General features: G+C 33.2%; 1 protein-coding gene across 6 annotated transcripts in view; it reads right to left on the reverse strand.

Annotated features, from left to right (window-relative positions):
* Positions 1–19,824, reverse strand: part of sick (sickie) — a 353,303-nt gene that overhangs the window by 57,352 nt on the left and 276,127 nt on the right. For 4 of the 6 annotated variants that reach the window (XM_074127748.1, XM_074127763.1, XM_074127784.1 and 1 more), the window contains 11 exons: positions 8,416–8,487; positions 7,027–7,108; positions 6,749–6,936; positions 5,689–5,837; positions 5,362–5,591; positions 3,902–4,142; positions 3,473–3,608; positions 3,038–3,064; positions 1,843–2,007; positions 825–934; positions 589–740 (listed from right to left, as the gene is read on the reverse strand). In XM_074127748.1, coding sequence (XP_073983849.1) covers positions 589–740; positions 825–934; positions 1,843–2,007; positions 3,038–3,064; positions 3,473–3,608; positions 3,902–4,142; positions 5,362–5,591; positions 5,689–5,837; positions 6,749–6,936; positions 7,027–7,108; positions 8,416–8,487 — 1,552 coding nt within the window. The remainder of the gene's footprint in view (positions 1–588; positions 741–824; positions 935–1,842; positions 2,008–3,037; positions 3,065–3,472; positions 3,609–3,901; positions 4,143–5,361; positions 5,592–5,688; positions 5,838–6,748; positions 6,937–7,026; positions 7,109–8,415; positions 8,488–19,824) is intronic. The other 2 variants (XM_074127757.1, XM_074127772.1) reach the window with 1 other exon arrangement.

Genomic DNA, 19,824 nt, shown 5'->3' on the forward strand with positions numbered 1-19,824 from the left:
TAAGAATGTGGTGCTAAATTTAAGTGACTATTTATAGAGAAAATATTCTTTATTTTCATTTATTGTATATATTTAGCGTCAAGAATGACTTTTTTTTAAAACTAATTACAAAAATTAAGAGTTTTTTTACAGGTCAATTTTAATTCCTTCGTTAAAAGACAAATGTTAAAAAATTAATAATAATAAAAAAAATGCTATCCTAAAATGTTTTTCGTATACTTTATTTCTCGTAATAAATTATCCTAGTCAGATTTAAATGTTTATATTTTTTTATATTAAAAAAATAAATTATCAATCTGAAGTCATCAATGTTTTTGATTAAATTTTTTATGAATAATTTAGGAGGGACTGATTAATTTTTTTCCAAAAATAAGTGTCAGACTTAGATAATTTTTTAAGTATATTAATTGAATGCTACTTGATTTAGATAGAAAAAAAAGTAATAAAATATTGTTGAAGCACTTTATACGAATAAGTTGCAGTAAATAAATTTGAAGCTTTTAAGCATAAGTGTATTTTGTTTAGCTTGCTGCAGGAAAATTTAGCTTTCTGAGATCCAATGAAGAATATTGAATATTGGTTACTTACATTTGTTGAAAGCTGGTTAGTGAGACTGTGCACTTTTTCTTGAGCATCCGACAGTTCCTTTCTTAATTTTCTTACTTCATGTGCTTGTTTTTCTTCGGGAGTACTATACAGTGATGAAGTGGTAGATACCAGGCTTACAGCTGAACCATGCACTAGATAAAAATAACAAAACTATTTTAATTGGTTCCCAGAAAAATTAGAAAGTTAAAATCTGATTTGTTTCAATAGAAACTTACCGTCATCATCTTTGGAATTCATTTTTGTAATAATTCCTACATAGGGAGAATTACGATTAATACCATGGCTGGAAGGTGAAGAGCTGATTGGTGATATGGGATAATTGAATCTGAAAGAAGCCAATGTAAAGTACAATCAGAAAAGTAAGTTAGAAATATTAATTTGGTTTATCCAACAAATTATAAAATTTAGATTTCTGCAATTACATTGACTGAACTTCTTTTTGGGTAGTGTGCTTTCTTGGTTCATAACTTGGACAGCATCCATTATCATATGGTCTTTCGCCGATACCCGAGAACTCTTATGAGTTTCAAATTTCTAATCTTAATATATGCCTTCGTAACTATAAGACATGACAGGTTGCCTCATTCTAGACTTAAATATAAGCCTCAGTAGTCAATTGCTTTGTGATAAAGAAAAAAAGCTTCAAAAATTACTAAAATGAAATTATTTGTATGTTGACTTACTGCGGTAGTGAATGAATTAAAAGAAGGAATATAACCCTTTAGAGCCTCAAGTTTCTCGAATTTGAAAAAAATCAATTTGCTTCTCACAGCTTGTTTTGCTTTTATCTGATTGCCCGTTTGATAATAATTATATAGGATTCAATGTTCATCTTTTTCACTATGTTAAGTTAAAACCTGGAATCTCCATTCCTTTAGAATTCTTTTGCGAACAATGTGGTTTGTTTTTGCAATATGTCTGTATAGAAAGACATTAAAAGCCTTTATTCGCACTTATAATGAAATACCACTGAACAGTCCACTAGTAAAGTAAGTTTCATGGACGTACAGATTTCGAGTTCTTCGTTATAAATTATAGGAGAAAAGATCTCATCTTTATGAATCTATCCTTATGATATTAGCAAAGTTTAAATAATTTCATTCTTTGATTGATACAAAATTTGTTAATTCTACACCATTACTAATTTCGCGGTAGAGAGATCAGTCATTGTAATTTAGTGAAAATAAACGAAAAAATTAATAAATGAAATAAACGAACACCTAACAAAGTTACCTGCTAGGGGTGCCATGAGACACCTGACTGGGAGTAGGACTTGTTGGCTGTGAGGAATGATGGTGTTGAGGGCCAACTCCAATATTATAAGGAATACTATAATACGGTTCCACTTCTTCAGATCTTTGGAACATTGATGGATAAAGTTTCTCCGACTTAGTGGACCTTGAACATTAGAAAAAGGAATGATATTTCCAATTTAAAAAAAAAAATAAATAAGTAATGTATAGTGCAAGGAACTTTGTCAGTTCACAAAAAAAAAGTAAATAAAAAACTGCTAAATAATCTTACAATAGAATCGCATCAAATTTTACATATGTCATGCTGTATGTAAAAGCAAATCGTGTAATTGTCTTAAAAGAATCATAATCTACATGCCTGCCATTACTGTGACCAAAATGAAGCATTAAAAGTAATAGTATATCATAGAAAAGTTAGTATAGTGAAGTCATTTTGCAAAAGATATTTTGCTTTGAATGAGATGGTTTCTATTTGCAATTTCTGGTTTTAGTTTTTTCTTCGTAAAGTAGTTGTTCTTATTGAATGTAAGCTAAAATGTATCACTAAAAATATATCATAAAATGTATCATTTTTAAGGAAGATTTTATTTTATTTATTTATTTTTTTTTTAAGGTAAGGAGCGTCAACATTGACGAGGTTTCTGGTTTTTTTTTCAGTGTATTGCCGGTCTCCAAACAGTGTGTTCTCTTTACAGGCTACACTGTCCATCACCGGATAATGAGCTATAAGAAGCTCCTAGAAGGAGAAAATCTAAGAGCCAGTAGTTGGATTCGAACCCGTGATCTCCGCGTTGGAATCCAGTATACGTTAATTACAGAGTTAATTCCTTCCGATGAAGATAGTTATCTTCAATTAAATAATATTGCTTATGCTATGCTTATATTTTAACATTGAACATATTTTTAAGAAACCAGGTGTGAAATAAAAAAATTGTTCATTTTTAACATTTCAAGTAACGATAAATATGTTTACTTTAACGATAGTTTGATGAAGTGAAAATAAAGTGGTTAAAGCACAGCTTTATTTGGCGATACATAAACTTATAAATGACACACTGATCCAAGAAAAACATAAACAAAAATTTTTTCCACTTTTAAGCGCCAACAGTATGTAAAAATGAGGCCAAGATAAAATAAAAATAACAAAAAATGGCCATTTAGCTGTCCTACTATACCTTGGAAAAGTCCGATCTCTGAGGTAGCTGAAAATCAAGAGAGATTAAAATAAACTAACGTCCATGCCAATAAAACATGCTATTAAGATTAAAAAAGAAAACAAAAACAAAACAAAAATTGGAAAATGGAGCGGAGTTAGTTTAAGTAAACAACTGCCACCAAGTGGACCGCTTCAGAAGCTGGACTCACTTTAAAGTTAATATAATAGTACTCAATAATAGAGAAAACAGAAGAAATGCACATGTTTTTTGTGTCCGCGTCATTTACAACATTTTCTTTAAAGATAAGTTTTCGAATAGGAAAGGATTTATACTAAGAAAATAATCTAAAGTCTAGTAAATGTTTTTAAAAAAAGTTAATTCTAGTTTCCTTAAATCTAAATGAAATTAAAAGCATTTATAAATCATGCAATAAATAATAAAACAAGTGCCTACCTGATGCTGTTACTTCTGCTCAATCTTGGAGCAGTGGCCGCCGAACCCATCAACCTGGCATGTGTTAAACTGGCTCGATGGTGTAATTGCGCAGGTAACGATTCTATGCTTTCTGCTTCTATCATTGAACCTCCAGCTGGGTAAAAAAGGAAAAAAAAAAATCAATATAGTCACTGTGACAATACCAAGTGTATACAGAGTATAGTCACTTTATTTTACTTCAAGTTCTATACAGAGAGTTGCCTACATGACTTTCCTTATTGTACGAGTATGAGAGTAGTACCTTCTACTCAGTGAGAAAAGTAACTTCACACCTTTCCAACTAATCAATTTTATAAATATAGTAATAAAACTCCTGTTAAATAAAGCTCTTGTTCGGGCACTAGCCCAAACTTTCATGCTTATAGATCAAACATCAGTAAAAGATACCTGCACTTGTCCTAGTAGGTAAAGATGCTGTATAAGCACCACTATGTCGCAACCACGAACCATAAGGACTTGCTTGAGGTATTTCCGCATAATTGGAATCTGAAAGAGATCCAGTATCTGCTGGATGTTGCCTCACAGTAGTTGTTTTAGGCGACATCATGAGACGTTCGCGCACACCGGCAGACAACTGAGCAGTGGCAGAGTACTGTACCTCAGTCTGAGTACCACCAGACACTTTCACCTGAAGAAAAAGAAAAAATAAATTGGTTACACAAAATAACAGAAAAATCTAAGAAGATATAATGATTACAAAGTTTTATTTTTTTAAAAAAAAACGAGATATTAATTAATGCGGAGACTAAGTCTCTTGGAATCCGAAATATTTGCTAATTTGATTGTGCTCTTTTCAAAAGATGTATAGGTAGTATATCTTTCCTATAATTTAATCTGAATCTGGCAATAAATGAATTTGAGCTTGTGAAATTTATAGTGAATATAATCCATCGAATACATCAAGCAACTTTAAATGATTCGATTAGATGATGTCAGAATAAAAAATGACATTCGAATCAGAGAACAAAAAGCACGGAAATCAGTAAAAAAAAGATTGACGAGGAAGAATTAAAAACATTGCTAGACGAAAAGCCGAGCCGAATTCACTCGAAATTAGCTGCTGCCACAATCTAATACCAATCATTTATTTCCCAACGTATACAAGGAAAAAATCAAATGATAATGGCCAACGGAAAAAGTTATAGAACAACGAAAAATTAATTGTTGCTTTAAGGACTATGTACAAAAGTAAAACAGTTTCTTTTCCTTTATCGGTGGATTCGACACGACAGAAGTGGATTCGCTACGATACTCGAAAACACAGTTTAACCCAGATCATTAAAGTCAAAACAGAATATTCATTACTCGAAAATGATTCTATACAGATATACGTCAGATATAATATATGTATATTATCATCAGGTGTACATCTGATGGAATAAAAAATTTCCATTATTTAGCTGCTGAAAATGAAACTATAATTGGTAATCCACGACATCAACTACCAAAAATTCGTTTGATGTGAGCTTTATAGAAAAACCTGTATGTGAGAATAGTAATTTCAAGATAATAACAGACCGAATATATGCCACTATTAAGAAAGACATTAAGAAAAATAACATTTAGCTCGAAGGTGTACGTTCTTAAATTCTATACCTCATTCCGATACAATGATTCGTTCGATCGATGCAGTCACAATTTCACGATAGCAGTTCATTTCCCGTTAAGTGAAATCTTCCCAAAAATGATAACTAGATAACTTAATAAAAAGATGGACCAATTTTCTTTCTTCGCGAGATGGGCAAAGGTGTATTTTATTGATTTAGAATATTCATATATTTGTATTCCTAATAATAATGTGTAATACTAGTTAATGTACTATAAACTTCTCTAAATATCCCAACAACCTTTGTCCTTGAAACTGGCTGAGACTGCACTGTTCCGTTATCTTTAGTACTTCCGTTTGAAGCACGTTTCACATAACCAAAAGTAGGAGGAACACCTCTGGCTTTACTGCTGCCTTTGCTGCCTCCACTGCTACTGCCTCCACTGCTGGAACTACTTCCGCCACTCCCTTTACTACTGACCGCAGGTCTATCTCCATTGCAGTAGTCAATATTCAGTTCTTCTTTAGAACCTGTATCAAGTGTAGAAGAAAGTATGTAATAAAAAAAAAGATTATATTGTTATTATTATTTTAAAGTAATTTAGTAGAACACATTTGACTATCGTACCAGCTGTTCTCCTCTTTTCTTGCTTCCTTTGAACTCCATTAGCCACCGACTGACTTCTCTTTTCTCTGCATCTAGCATCTATTTCTCCACGACTGTCGCCGCGGCAAAGGCCTCCCCCACTTCCCTTCCATTGATTCGAAGACACTTGTCTTGAAAAAAAGAAACAAATTCCATTCAAATATTCTTTTTACTTAAACTAACAATACATTAGTCAACTTGTTAGTGAAGTCATTAGAGTGAAGCTAGAGGATTTAACAGCTTACAATTCTAATGGATTATAATGGTTCTAGCTTCTGAATTTGAAAAAGGAAAAATTACATGACTGAAGGACTTTGATGAAGTTTTAGGTACTTAATGTTGAATTCTAGTTGAACAAATAACCTCTCTTTAATTTTGAAAGGACTAAGTATTAAGTTTGTTAACGCAATAATTTATAAAAATGGTACACAAAGAAAAGGAATAGGTTAAATTTCTGCCAAATTTACAGATTACAACTTCACCAACTGCGCGAACTTGTTGGCTATTTAGATGGGACTGCAATTATATTTGATCTTACAGAAAGTATAGCATAATTCTATCGATCTCGAAACTTGAGTTTTTATTGGTACTATTATTTTTGAGTTTATAATCAAAGATTAAACTCTCAGATTAAATTTGATAAATACATATATGGTTGGTTCGTTGATTTTAACATATATATTTTCTTCAACCCTGAATAGTTTTAGCCTTTCAGTACCATTGGAGACTTGTTCATCAGTTTGGTGTAAAGAATTTGGCCTCTTCTTACAAAGCGTTTGTCACGCGCTAATTTTACTACATGTGCTGTTACTCCGATTTAGCAGATATGAATCGTGCAGAAATGAATTCTAAATTTGTGCAGTTACTTTTTTATATTTTGCACTAAATACTAACAAAATAATTGGTGAGAATAATATGATTTCAGTAAATATGTGCATTGCTATTTGAAAATTCACTGATAAAGTCTGTTTCAGACTATATTTCAAGTATTAAAACAATTCATAACGCTTAATTCTCCAACAAAAATGACTAGACTTGAAACCTGAAGGCACTATTGTCAGTCTGTTGGCCGCTGTCCGCCTTCTTGACATGACGCGACCCCACGACCCTGTACACCACTGGATGAGGCTGGTGGCCGGCAGCCGTCGAGAGGGGCAACAACCCTTCTCCCGACCGGCCAACCGGCCCGACGCAGCCACTGCTTCCTCCGCTACCGTTCAGCACTCGTCTCTGTAATGGTCCAATCAATATAACATAATGTTACAACTTGATCAGTATGAATAAAGTCAAACTAGGAAGAAGTTGATGGCTTAAACTTACTTTATGGTGTGTAGCGTCCGTCCCGGACAGGTCCACTAGGCCCGCCTCATCTGCTGCTCCTTCACAGTCTTTTGAATTTACTCTGAAAATGAAAACGATTACTTGGATAATACGCATCACTTAGGACTAATAAATTTCATTTTGTTTTCCAAAGTCCACCAAAAGCACTCACGATTTTGAACATGTTGTCGAGTTTATCAACGAAGGACTTTAAATACAGTAATATAATCCGGAAAGAAGAACAGAGATCAATATTGTGCTAGCAAATGTTATTTTAGATAGAGTAACTACTTACAAATCCGCTTGCAGATATTATTCAATTTACGAAATCCAAAATAATCGTTCCCCTCAAATTTGAAAGGAAGATTTCAGTCGCTTTTTGTAAAATGGTGGTGATGGTGGTGCCGAAAGTACGCTGAATAAAGAAGCCTTATTAACAAAGAGGACATTTTGATGGTCAAAAAACTACAGTTTAAGGTTTGCTGGACGTATCCATCAGAACATTAACGGACAAAATGTGGGATTAGGGATATTGGATGAGATGTACGAGATACTTTGTGGATTGAATCGCCGAATCACAGTTGACTGATTGGCATGAAGAGGAGCTCTGGATAGTATCTGACAGTGATACTCGCAGACTAGTCTAAAGGTAGAACTAGTGTGGCTACCAAGCGTTGAAGAATAGGGAGACATCTAACAGTTCGCCATTACGGGTGAAGTCTTATATCTTTGTTATTTTCAGTAAAGAAGAGCTGGGAATCTTAAAAATTAATGGAGATTCTTCTTTTGGAAAATTAGTTCGCGATTATCTGCATTCATTCTACGGTGGTCAGCTAATCTTTTCTTGTAAACTTAGATTTTAAAGTAAATTAAGTTTTTATGATGGAAATTGAAATGCTTATATCGTAGGTGATTAATAAGTTACAGACAGCGAGGTAGATTGGCGAATGAAGATAGAATAAACAAACCGAGAAGTGGAAAAGATAGATGGCAAATAAGGGTTTGCTGATTACAGTTACAAAAATACAAGCAGATCTTGGAAAGAAGCACAGTTAACGTTCACATTTCCTGCACAGCTGTTCTCTCTTTACAACACCCTTGCCACACAGGTCTGTAGGCTCTAAAAAAACTCCTAGGAAAAGAAAACTTAAGAGCAGGTACCTAAGATCTGAGTGTAGGAACTCACTCAATGCGTTATCCATTAGGCTAATTCTTTCTCCGATAAAATATCAAGTTCGAAATTACTAAAAATTTGTTTAAAATAACAGTAAGCATTAGTTTTATTAATACCACGTCACTAAAAAATCCTCATGTTCTCTTAATTGGTTAAATAGACCAGACGATTCTACAGCCTGGCAATACATTTTAATTTCATAATAGAATTATTACCTGAGGTCGTGTTTACTTCTCGACGAATCTTGATGGCTTTTGGTGAAGTCGCTTAGTCCAGATTTAATGCCCCTATAAGAAAAGAATAATGTATAAATATGGCGATGAAAAAGGAATTTACAGTGGTCAGCAAAAAAAAAAAAAAAAAAATTATGTCAAGTTTCTCAATCAGCGAAGAGAACAAGTAAAAACCAACAGGATTAATTTTCATGAATTTAAAAGAACAATTAATTAATATGAATCTAATTTTGAATTGTCAAATAAAAAAATAATGGAATAACAGTTTTCCAACTTTAAAAAAAAAAGTTTAGGAAAATCATGCTCCAAACAAAGAATTTAAATTTATTATGTGAAAATTCTTATTCATCTTTATGCACAGTATTGACCTGCAATAGAGAAAAACAAAATTCAATTTAACAGTTAATAGGAGCTGTATCAATCAGTTAATAAAACTTGATCCGTTTTTAACTTGTTACATAATAAATTGTAAATCTCTATTGTGTCTGCAGTCATTTATAAAATATGGACTAACTCAGTATTAATAATCAGGAATAATAATAAAATTTAATATTTTGTATCAATAATACTTTTTATGATTTTATTTACTTTAATGTAAGTTAAACATTCTTTCAACCTAAAGGTTTTTGCCTAGTTAATTTTGTTTTATTCTGTCTCTCATGGTAATATCTTCACAAGCAACAACTGAATACTGCTATTTTTTTAAAAGAATGAATTCTTTCAAGATTCTCTTAAAATTAAAACCTTCATTAAGAGTTTTGACGACAAAACAAAAACAAACAATAAAGAAAAGAAAGCATAAAGAAATGAATTTATTATTTGGGAGACAAGGGAGTACTAATTCATAAAACAATAAAAGTGGATAATGACAGTTAGTGATTGCAACATTGTGAGTACCAGGTGCAGTATATGTTTGTACTTAGGAGTAACAAGAGGTACTAATAATTATTTAGTGAGGAGGTAAGGTGAGAGGTGCTATATTTTAATAATTTTCTAAAATTTGATAATTTAGAATGAAAAAAAAAAATTACTATACTACCTAAGAAAATCCGTACTTCTGATAACAAAGTTAATTGAGAAAACAATACATATTTATTGGTTTTTATTTGGAAAGGGCTTTGTGAGACAAAGACTTGATTTCATTAAGGTTTATGCCAAATTTTGACACTATGTACTATTTTAAATTTTAATTTTTCATGATGATTTACTTTTGAAGGAAATGAAATGAATTGTAAGGTTTAAGAAAACATTAGATCTTTTAAGTTGCAGTGCATTCACTTCTAACAGCCACTCCCTCTATCAAAGATTTTGCGATATACTTGGTAAACAGAAACAGAAGCACTACTGTGAATTGATAAGATAGGGAGTTACTATTGTTTAATTAAACGGTAGATTACAACGTGACCCAGACATCAGCTGTTATTTGTTTTTTTTTAATGTGTTTTTTATTTACAACTAGGACTATGCAAATCTTGTATACTCTATGGTGGGGAGCATATCGAGGGAGTAAAAGGAGTGATTCACAGGTTTGGAAGACATGTTACCGAGCAGAGTGGTAGCGTCCAACGGGGTTCGCTGTTTCTGTGCGCCCAAGTTGAAGGAGGCGTTACCTGTAAGCCGAAACGATTATAGCAACAGTCACTAGATAGAAGAATACTGTCCTTGTCAAATAATAACCAATTTGTAACGCCCAAAGAATTCATATAAAAAATAGTTTATCGTACACCCACATCGTGTAATTCTATTTTATTATTATTATTATTATTTTAAACAGCCATATTTCAAGTACTCTCTCACTGAAATCCGTAACACTGGTGTGCTCACACCTTCATGTATCAAAACAAACTGCGGCAGTGCTAGTACTGGGCGCTACTCCGGTGTCTGCTATGTATAGGAGTGGCGTTGGATCGATGCGGCTGCTGTGGCGAGAAGGGGCTCGATACCTCCTCTCGCAACTCGATATCGCAACACCACAGCGCCACCAGCACTTCACTATCACTAGTGTGCTGGGCCACATCGGCTTCTCCATAAGTCCTTACCCAACTATTCGCACCAAATTTAAGCCAATGTAAATAATAAAAATAATACAAAACAGTGCTCGGCTTCTAAACTATTAGATAGTATTAATTTGAATATAAAGTGGATTTGAACACTCAACACCTTCTTTAACTTCCTTCTAAATTTCAGATTTTTTCAAACCCCGAGTTTCATAAACATATTTTATTAGAGAAAATAATTTGTTTTAAGTCGGAGTTTTAGAATGCCAATATGGATACTAAATTAGGCACTAGTGAAGAAAGTAGTGGTAATTTTACTTCATTCAAGGATCAATTTCAGTACTGATTTCTAAATTATACATCCTTAATCATAGACTCCACAGACTCCAACTACACTACAAATACTCTACATGTATTTATTGGAAAAAATATTGAGAACATTTTCTTGAATTTTTTCGTGGCAAGCAAGTAAAGTAATCGCCTATTTTTTCAGCCGTGGCTTAACGTCCAACTACCTATTGGACTACGGGACGGGGCGGAAGCTCATACTCTACTATTAACAATTTTTTTCTGACCAATAAAAAGAGTAGTCATAAGCGGGTTTCGAACTGCTGATCTGCCACTTACAAAGCCACGTTCTTGACCACTAGACCAATACCTGCCCCTGCGCCCCATGTAACTTTAATAACCTGAGTGATACACGTTGCTCAATGCACAAAAGAGGTGACATTAATGAGAGTATTACGCTGCTAAACTCGGCCTATCGATTATCGATTGTTATTTACCAAAGATTACAAGCAAGAGTAAATTATACTGAACTGGAATTAGAGTATACTAAACTGGTTTCTGGAAGAGAAAATCTTTGCTAAACCATAATATTTTCTAACGAACAAGGCAATTAGTTCAAGGTATATGCTTTTACGATAGATGTAGGCTTCTAAAATGTTTTCATACTTTGAAAGGTATGAAGTGAAATGGGTAAAAGAAAATGTTTCAGAATACAATTTGAATTCAAGTAAGACTTGATATTAGACATGATACGCCAATCTTTCAAAAAATCTTAAATTTAAGTAAGCGTCTGTTTAAAGAACAAATCTTGAGAGTAGGATAAAAGTAAATTTAGTGGGATAACTGCAATGCACTATATTACAAAAATAAAAAGTGTACAATAACTTAATTTTTTTTAAAAAATATTACCTCTCTACTGGTTTAAGAACTGGGAATATCACAATAACCATTTCAACTGCGAGGGTGAAGTTAAAATTAAGCGCTGTTGGTATATTAACTAAGTACAATGCTGGAACAAAACAGCTCCGCTACAGTTTGAACATACTGCTGTATAAATTACTTCTGGGCTGAAAGTTACAGATGTGAAAGACATAATATATTTCAGAGATCTGTTTTAGACTGGACTAGAGACAGATATTGGGAATGATCATTATCTCTACTTTGCCAAGACACTAACCATTATACTGCACGTTTATCTTCAAATAGACCACGGTCTCCACTGGCACTTGAATTTATAACAGCTATATCTCAATTTTCAATCTACTAAATAGCTTCACTGTTAAGCACCATTGTTATTAAAACTGTATTCAGCCATCTTCATCAAATGAATATTAAAGTCTGTTAAGAATATTGAATTTTTAATGCAATTACCAAGGATCATACTTGAAGAAGTTCTAATTATTCCTTTAGAAAAAATCATTTGCCACTCATCCAAGCTAGTCCTCTTTTCGCTTTACTTCTTACTTATTCATGTCAGTAGCGCAATCATTCGACTAGCCTCTGCTGGTCTTTGCAAACAGTTCATCACCATGCAGTCTTGCCGATATGAGGCAGATGAGTTTTAATAAGGTCTTGACATGCTGAGTGTAAGTGTAGACATAAGCTGGCCTTTTGTTTGTTTATCAGACACAATGCGCTCAGAAACTATCTCCACACATTGGACTAATTTATTTAAATCGTCGATGTAGATTGTGATTAAAAGAGGGGAAAGAATGCTATCATGTATCCTCCTGTTACCAGCATCATGAGATTTTCGGCAATTTTAGAATAAAAGAGATGGCAGCGCAAAAAGCGCTGGCAGGAGCAAAGTTGGCCCCTTCGAAAGGAAAAGAGTTCACAAAGGAATTGGCACAGTAACCTCTTTGGCTGCCCTAGGGAGAACAGGGTCGTACCCCATGTCAGAATCCTAACTTATCCAAGCTACATCTAACCAAACATGCATATGTTTTTGTTCTACGTAACCAACCCTCATCAGTCTGTCCGCTCCTAGTTCAAAGCGCCCGAATGGGGTGCAAGAAAATAAACAACTCTGTCTAAGCCCAAAAAGGGAGGTAACAACTTTCTTAGAATTGGGGCTCGGCCGAGATCAGAATCAGTCGTCAAGAGAGCGTCAACAAGTTAAACAAGTTAATCTTATCGAGTAGTATGTACAGCAGCACACTCAATTTTTTTCCAACGCTCAATCAACCAGTTTGTCCACATTTGCCATAACCTAATGATTGTTTATCTTAATTTCAATTTAGTACGTAAGGTTCATACCAGTAATCAATTTTAATTCAATTATTTCTTTTTTAAAGTAAAGATTACGTAAAGAATTATTTCGTTTTTAATTAATTATATCAGGTTCTAAATTCTTGAAAAACAAACTAAAGGTTGTTTAAAGATAGGTGAATTCCCTCTGTGTTTTTAAAGAATTTGGGACCTTTCGAAGTCCTAACCTTTTCCAACAATTTACAAAATCAAAACCCAAACTTAAATCTTGTTAAAACTCAAATCAAACTTTTACACCAAAATCGAAATGGTTGTAATTAATTACTGATAAGATATTAGGGATTATTTAACTCATTGAATTCATAATTAAGATGTAAATAACCGAGAAACAATAAACTGAGTCAATTTTTACTGTATTTTTTAAAATTTTAATAATTCCCCAAGCTATTTCAAAAGATGTCATGACAGATTTTGCAGAAAAAGTCAGCCAAGAAGATTAATAGAAGAAAAAGTACTTTATTATCAGTTCAGAGTGTCGACTAACAACTTTTTTTCGACTGATGATCTTTTCCCAAACAGATCATCATTTTTGCCAACGCCATTTCTTGGATTCAAACTTTCGAGTTTTCAAAAGCAGATAATTTAAGCGCTTAATGTTAAAACATTTTTTTGGAAATTTAAGCGTAATCAGATCAATGGAGTTAAAGTAGTTAATGGATTGTGTGTATAGCACAAGGGAGACGGATGCCACCATCTGACAAGTAGTTTATTCTTGGGCGTTCCGTTGAGCTCAAGCACACGGTATCTCTTGCGAATGCTTGAGAACAACTTACGAACATAATGAAGCGGTGAAAAGACAGATATATAAATATTTGAAAATATTACCTTTAACTTACTGAATAGATAGATACTAGAAGCTGTATTAATGACGACAACCGATATCAAAATATTCCATCAAAAGTGCTTATTCTTAGTACTTTACTAAATTTATTGTGCTTAGTAAGTAAATAACGCTTTCATTTAAAGTAAAAGTACACCGAAACATCACACACTTTTGTTCCTCTTTAGGCACTTACAGCATAGTTCATAGACAGCTTTATGAGCAAGAACTTTGACAAGATATTGTACAATAATCGTTAAAACTCCCATTTCGGACTTGGTCCATTACTATTGTTTTTTTGCTTTATGGTTTGCTAACTGGCCAAGAGTTGAATTTAGACAGGCACAGAACTCCCCCACTGGCAAACAATAATCACCAAAGTTTTAATTATTTTAAGGGAGTCACAAAAGAATACAGATGGCTACAAAAGGCATGATGTTAACAAGAAGTGCGAAAAAGAACCTCCGTGAAGAAGGACAATAGGTCATCGAGTGAGAGCGAGTGAGATGGATATGAGAAATGAGGAAGTTAAATGTTAGGAGGATAACAGGCAGACTTAGAAGTAACGTGGTTCCATACCGAGCAACTGGCACCGTCCACTCAAATGAAATACATACGTGATTCGTGATGAGTAGTTACTGGAGTAATGACTCGTCATATTTCCGTGTTGTTCCTTGAAGATATCCTGCCTGACAGAGAGGGTGAGCACTCAAAAATATAGAATGAAAATAAAACGAAGTGCTCACAAAAATAATCACATTGAATTTTGTTTTAAAAGAAACAACAGTCCATTTAAATTGCAAACATAACAATTAATAAATTGCAGATTTTATTTTTTTAATATTCACCAAGGTTCACTTGCTAATTAAAACTGAAGGGTCATTTAATTGTGGATATTTTTTCTTTTTTTTTAAATTAAAAACAGAAGGTGTTTGAATCAAAAACATCGATGTTTACAAACTCAAGTTGATGACTCATCAGGCCACGTGACCTCTTAACTCAGTCAACTAGTTCCAACTATACCGCGCACGACCACTGACAACGATAAATCTACAGCAATCATGAGTCTTGGATAGCAGTATCTATTAAAAAAAAATAGATTTATCAATAATAACTTTTTTTTCTCATACACAGAAGTTAACTAACAAATGTTTCTTAAATAAATATTGTAAAAAAGAACGATTCTCTAAATTCTCGAAAAACTTCCAAATTTATCAGTAGAAGAATAACAGAAAATAGAAATAGTCTTTTAAAGTTATTCATTTAAGCTAGAGCTTCACCTACACTAAAATACGTCATCAGGTGAATAAATGAGCATTGAGCCCACTCATCCATTAGTTAAATGTTTTAAATTTCACAATATGTGGGTAGATAAATAAATTTTATATAACTTTTATTTTTTGCTGAGAGTGTGGGATTTTTTACAGTGTGGCCAACTGCAAAATAAGGTTACTGATTTTATGTTTGTAAATAATTACAAGATATCCCACAAAAAAATTATAGTATAAAGCAAATTTTTGCGAAAGTAAATGACCTTTAAATACTAAATCACAATTTATTAATACAAATTTATATAGCCATAGTTATATATAATTATCTGATTTTAATGACAATTTGTTTATTTCTTTAGCAACTGTATCTAGTACAATAAGCAAAAGTGATGAGTGATAAGGATAAAGCCAAGAGGCGTGAGTGGAATGAACGACGACCATCCAGTGATGGAAGCCGTTAGTTTGCCAGATTGGCTAGCTTACACAGCAACCATCCTAGGAGGTCGGCGTTAAATGTTGAGATGATCGCGTGGCCACCGCCGCTTTAGTCTGCGCTGTGGATTTGAAGGAAGTGCTTGTAGTAGACATGTTGTGGATCAGAGGCTTGAAATGACTGTATAGATTTAAGTGGAGTTTTTTGTATCGAGATTAGGCTATTTCAGGGACGGTAGAGAGGAATATTTAGATCAGAGTTTATTGTGTGATTGGAGACGTAGAAGGGAGCGTTAACTATTGTTCTCAGGATTTTAGACTGTAAGGTTTGAAGTCGGTTGATGTTCGATTTTTTGGCGCTTCCGTAGAGTTGTATTGGGGCAAGTAGGGCGGTGTATAGTTTTCTTTTGTTCCTCAGGGTCAGTTTTGAACGTTTGTCGAGTAGTCTTTTCAACATTTTATGCCTCAGATTGAGGTCAATTCGTTTGAGTCTCGTGTGGGGGTTCCATGTTAGTCGTTTATCAAGATGTAGTCCGAGATATCGTACTTGATTAGTAGTACACATATCCTATCATTTTCTCGTACATAAACAAAAACCCATATTTTCCTTTTTTATTCAATTAGTAGCCTAAATCGATTCAGCTTTACGAATTAAGATCTAGGAAATCTTATCCTCCTAGACTCCTAGAGAGAAACGGTGCCAGACAGAATAAAAGTTATATACTGCAAATATCGATACAAATTAAATTCTATGATTGACAGGAGAGTTATCTTTCTTTATGTACCTCTAGTAAATGGTAATTGGACGTTAAGCCACGCCTGAAAAAATAGGCGATTACTTTACTTTACTTATGTACCTTGGCAAAAGGTCTGGAACCATCACATTCGATACAAACGTCAGGAACTGATGGAATGGTACAGAACTCTTTTCACAGTTTTAGACATCTGTTCAAACCTGTCACACTTGAAAAGACTGCTGTAAATAACGCAATGCTGAAACCAGAATGGACTTAGGATGGACTGGAATCCCCCCCACCACCCAAATTGTGTTTCTTTTTTGTAAGTTAAAAATGAAGTAATTCACGTCAATGAAAAAATTTCCTTCTTAAAAGGATTAGATCCGGGTTTGCCAACTAAATTCCTCTTATAGACCAACTCTGACCCTGCCAGATTCTGGCTTCCCTTCCCCTAAAGGCTGAAGAGGCTTTTCTTGCGCAGAGATCTGATCCAAGTGATGGTGGTAGAGATTAAGTGACCGTAGACTAAGTTAAAATAGGTATATTTAATTGGACTGCTACTTATGAAAGCTTCTTTAATCTTCTTTGAGTTGTAAAAACAGAACAATGTGTCTGAAACGATGAATAAAAATACAGATTTTTTTAAAAAATAGATTAGCAATTTAAAAAAAATCTTCTAATGCAACCCCAAAATCATTTGATATTCATACTTTGGTACACAGTCTAATGAATAAAGTGAGAAAGACCGCCAGTTACGTAAAAAGTATTTATTGCGTGTTGCCTTAAAGTAGTTGTAGATAAGTGTTAAGAGTTAAAAAGAAGGAAAGTGCTTTACATAATGCCATTAGTGCGGCGATTAACCACAGCTCAGTGGGCGCGCTTGAGTTGGCGGCTTGAAACTGTTTAATCTCAATTAGAAAATGTTATTTACTGCTAAGATGAAAGTAATGTGGTTAAATTAAATTAGAAATTTATTATACGCAATAATTCTAAGTAGATATAAAATATTACAAAATTGTTCCATTTTCTCGATCGAAGTTAGTTCCCTGTAGCATGTTATTAACGCTCCAATATTTCAAACGAGCTTCTCTTTATAGGTAATATTAAGATCCATTAATTGGTTTCTTAGAGTTCTGAGTTTGAAGAATATAGCTTAATCGAGATTTGAAATATTTTTTTCTGAGAAACTGAATTGAGAATTCTAGGGAAATATAAAATTAAATTTACAAAAACTTTAGTAAATAGAGAGGTAGCATAGTGGCCCAATTTCCCACAATTAGGAACTTATTTTGATGTAAGAACTAATGAATCAAAATATTTGGTTTCCTAACCAAAAGAATGACTAGAGTTAAGGCAACCAACGTCTCTGCGGCTATTAACACAAACAAAACTCAATACTGGGGCACCACCCACACTTGTCCTGAAGTAGTTTGTTGATGAGTGTAACTCATTAGACCCACAGGAAAACTCTAGTTCAACACATATACACAAACACTGACTCTAAAGGGTAGTCATCATTGTCCTGCAAGTGTGTAAAAGTATTTGGAAGTTATTTGCTAATTTCTCTACAAAAGCTAGAGCCTTCATGAATTCCATTTTTCACGTGCGAAAACAATTTACCCTAAACCATTGATTTTTCGTCCAAAGTTAAACTTGAAACATAAAATAGATAATTCATTTTTTAAGTGATTCAAAATCCCTTGAAACCTAGCTAGCGATATTACTTGAAATATTTATATCATACTTCATGGTTTCATTCATGTAAAGAATATACATATTTATGTACTTTTTGCATTATTGAATTCATTTTGGGTTAAAAATGAGTATATTATCTCCATAGTCCTTCAACGCATTAGTATCCTACCGCAAAATAAATCGCCTTATGCCCCGCTGCAAGTATCTCCTCCCAAGGGAACTTTACCTAGCTTGTGACCCTTGTAGGTAGGGTCTAGATTTATGGCCAGCTGAGTCATGCACAACCATGTTTCCATGAATATCTACCAGCTACTTAACATAATGCGTCATTTTGTTTTGTTTTGTTGTATTTTTATAAAATTGGATTTTTCTTTTCCAAAAAAGTGGAATACTTAAGAATATTTAAATTAGAAAAAAACAAAAACAAATAGAATATCAATGTATGCTGCATCACAATATGTCTGACATATTGAAATTAAGATGTTTCTTGTAAAAATTAACTGTTACAATTTAGTTTAAATTTAAGATATTTATTAAGTTCAGAGATTTATCACGCAACGTAGGTTACAAGTTGGATGGTTACTTTTTACTCCTTGCGTGAAACATCTAGTTTGAAGTGGTTTATTAAATTTATAGGCGTAACCAGTCTAGGTTTCCTAAAAAAAGGAAATAAAGCCTTACTTAGATAATAGCCTTTGTGCATGTTTTCTTTAGGTTATTAATTCACCTAAAATATCTTATAAAGTCTTTAGCCTCAGCACAAAATGTAGTATTATTTTTTTTTTTAGACGAAGAATAATGTTTTTCAGCACATCTAGTCAGCTGGTCTTAATTTTATAAGACATGTTTTACTGAATATATGAATTGTAATTAATTGCTACAGTTACTGACTTAATTATTTAATGTCATGTTAGCGCAACTCCATATATTTGTGACTTTATAAAACAGGAAAGCGTTTTGTTATTCATAATTATTTTTAGCAACTTTATTTTTATCTTACAAACTCAAGATTGGGAATTTGAATTTTTCAATTATTTATTTTCTCTTTCTCTAACTGTGAGGAGGAAAATCTAATACCACCTTGTCAGCTTTGCCTCCTCAAAAGAAGTTTTCAGTGGTATTAACACGAGGATAATACGAGGCCTCTGAAAACAAATCACATTCATCAACAAAATCTCCAAATTGCTAATACTAATGTAGCCCCACTTAGGATCAATTACATTCCTCAAGTAGCTTTTCATCAACAAGAAATGAAACTTTATTTAACATTTTATTTTTGGTCGCAATTTCTCTCAAAAATGGATTCATTTTCTTTAAACTTTGACTGCTAATAAAGTTTATCATTACATAGCTTCGAAAACCACAAGAAGATAGAGTACTTCATCCTGCAAATTTTTATCAAAATTAGGATAAGATTTACAGAGTTTTTGTTAATAACAGTTTTAGAGAAAGTCTAATATTATTTGGGCAAACTCCTCTCCTAAATTACAACGTCAAGATTCTCAAAAGGCACATCTACATGTATTTTTTACATTGATTAACACCTCATTCATGAAAATCGCTTCATGCGTTTAGGCACTACGCTGTTTACAATAAAGGAAACAAAAGCAAGGAAAACAATTTCTGAAAATTGCTGTTTTTGCCCACTTTTGGCGTCGTTTTTTTCTTTCTCGAAATCTATTTGAATTGCGTTGGTGCAAAAAATTACGCTTATAAACAAGGATATGCTCTTTATTTTAAAGAAAACATGGCCCTAACAAACTACAAGGCAAACAAAATCATAAAATATCTGTTGTGATTATATTACATTTTATCTTTTATAGTTAGTGATGGCTATGCTATAATGCAGTAAGATATGCGCACTAAGAGAGAACCAAAAC

Source organism: Rhodnius prolixus, unplaced genomic scaffold (assembly GCF_049639745.1).
Source record: "Rhodnius prolixus isolate KJV_2025 unplaced genomic scaffold, Rpr scaffold_1, whole genome shotgun sequence".
NCBI lineage: Eukaryota > Metazoa > Arthropoda > Insecta > Hemiptera > Reduviidae > Rhodnius > Rhodnius prolixus.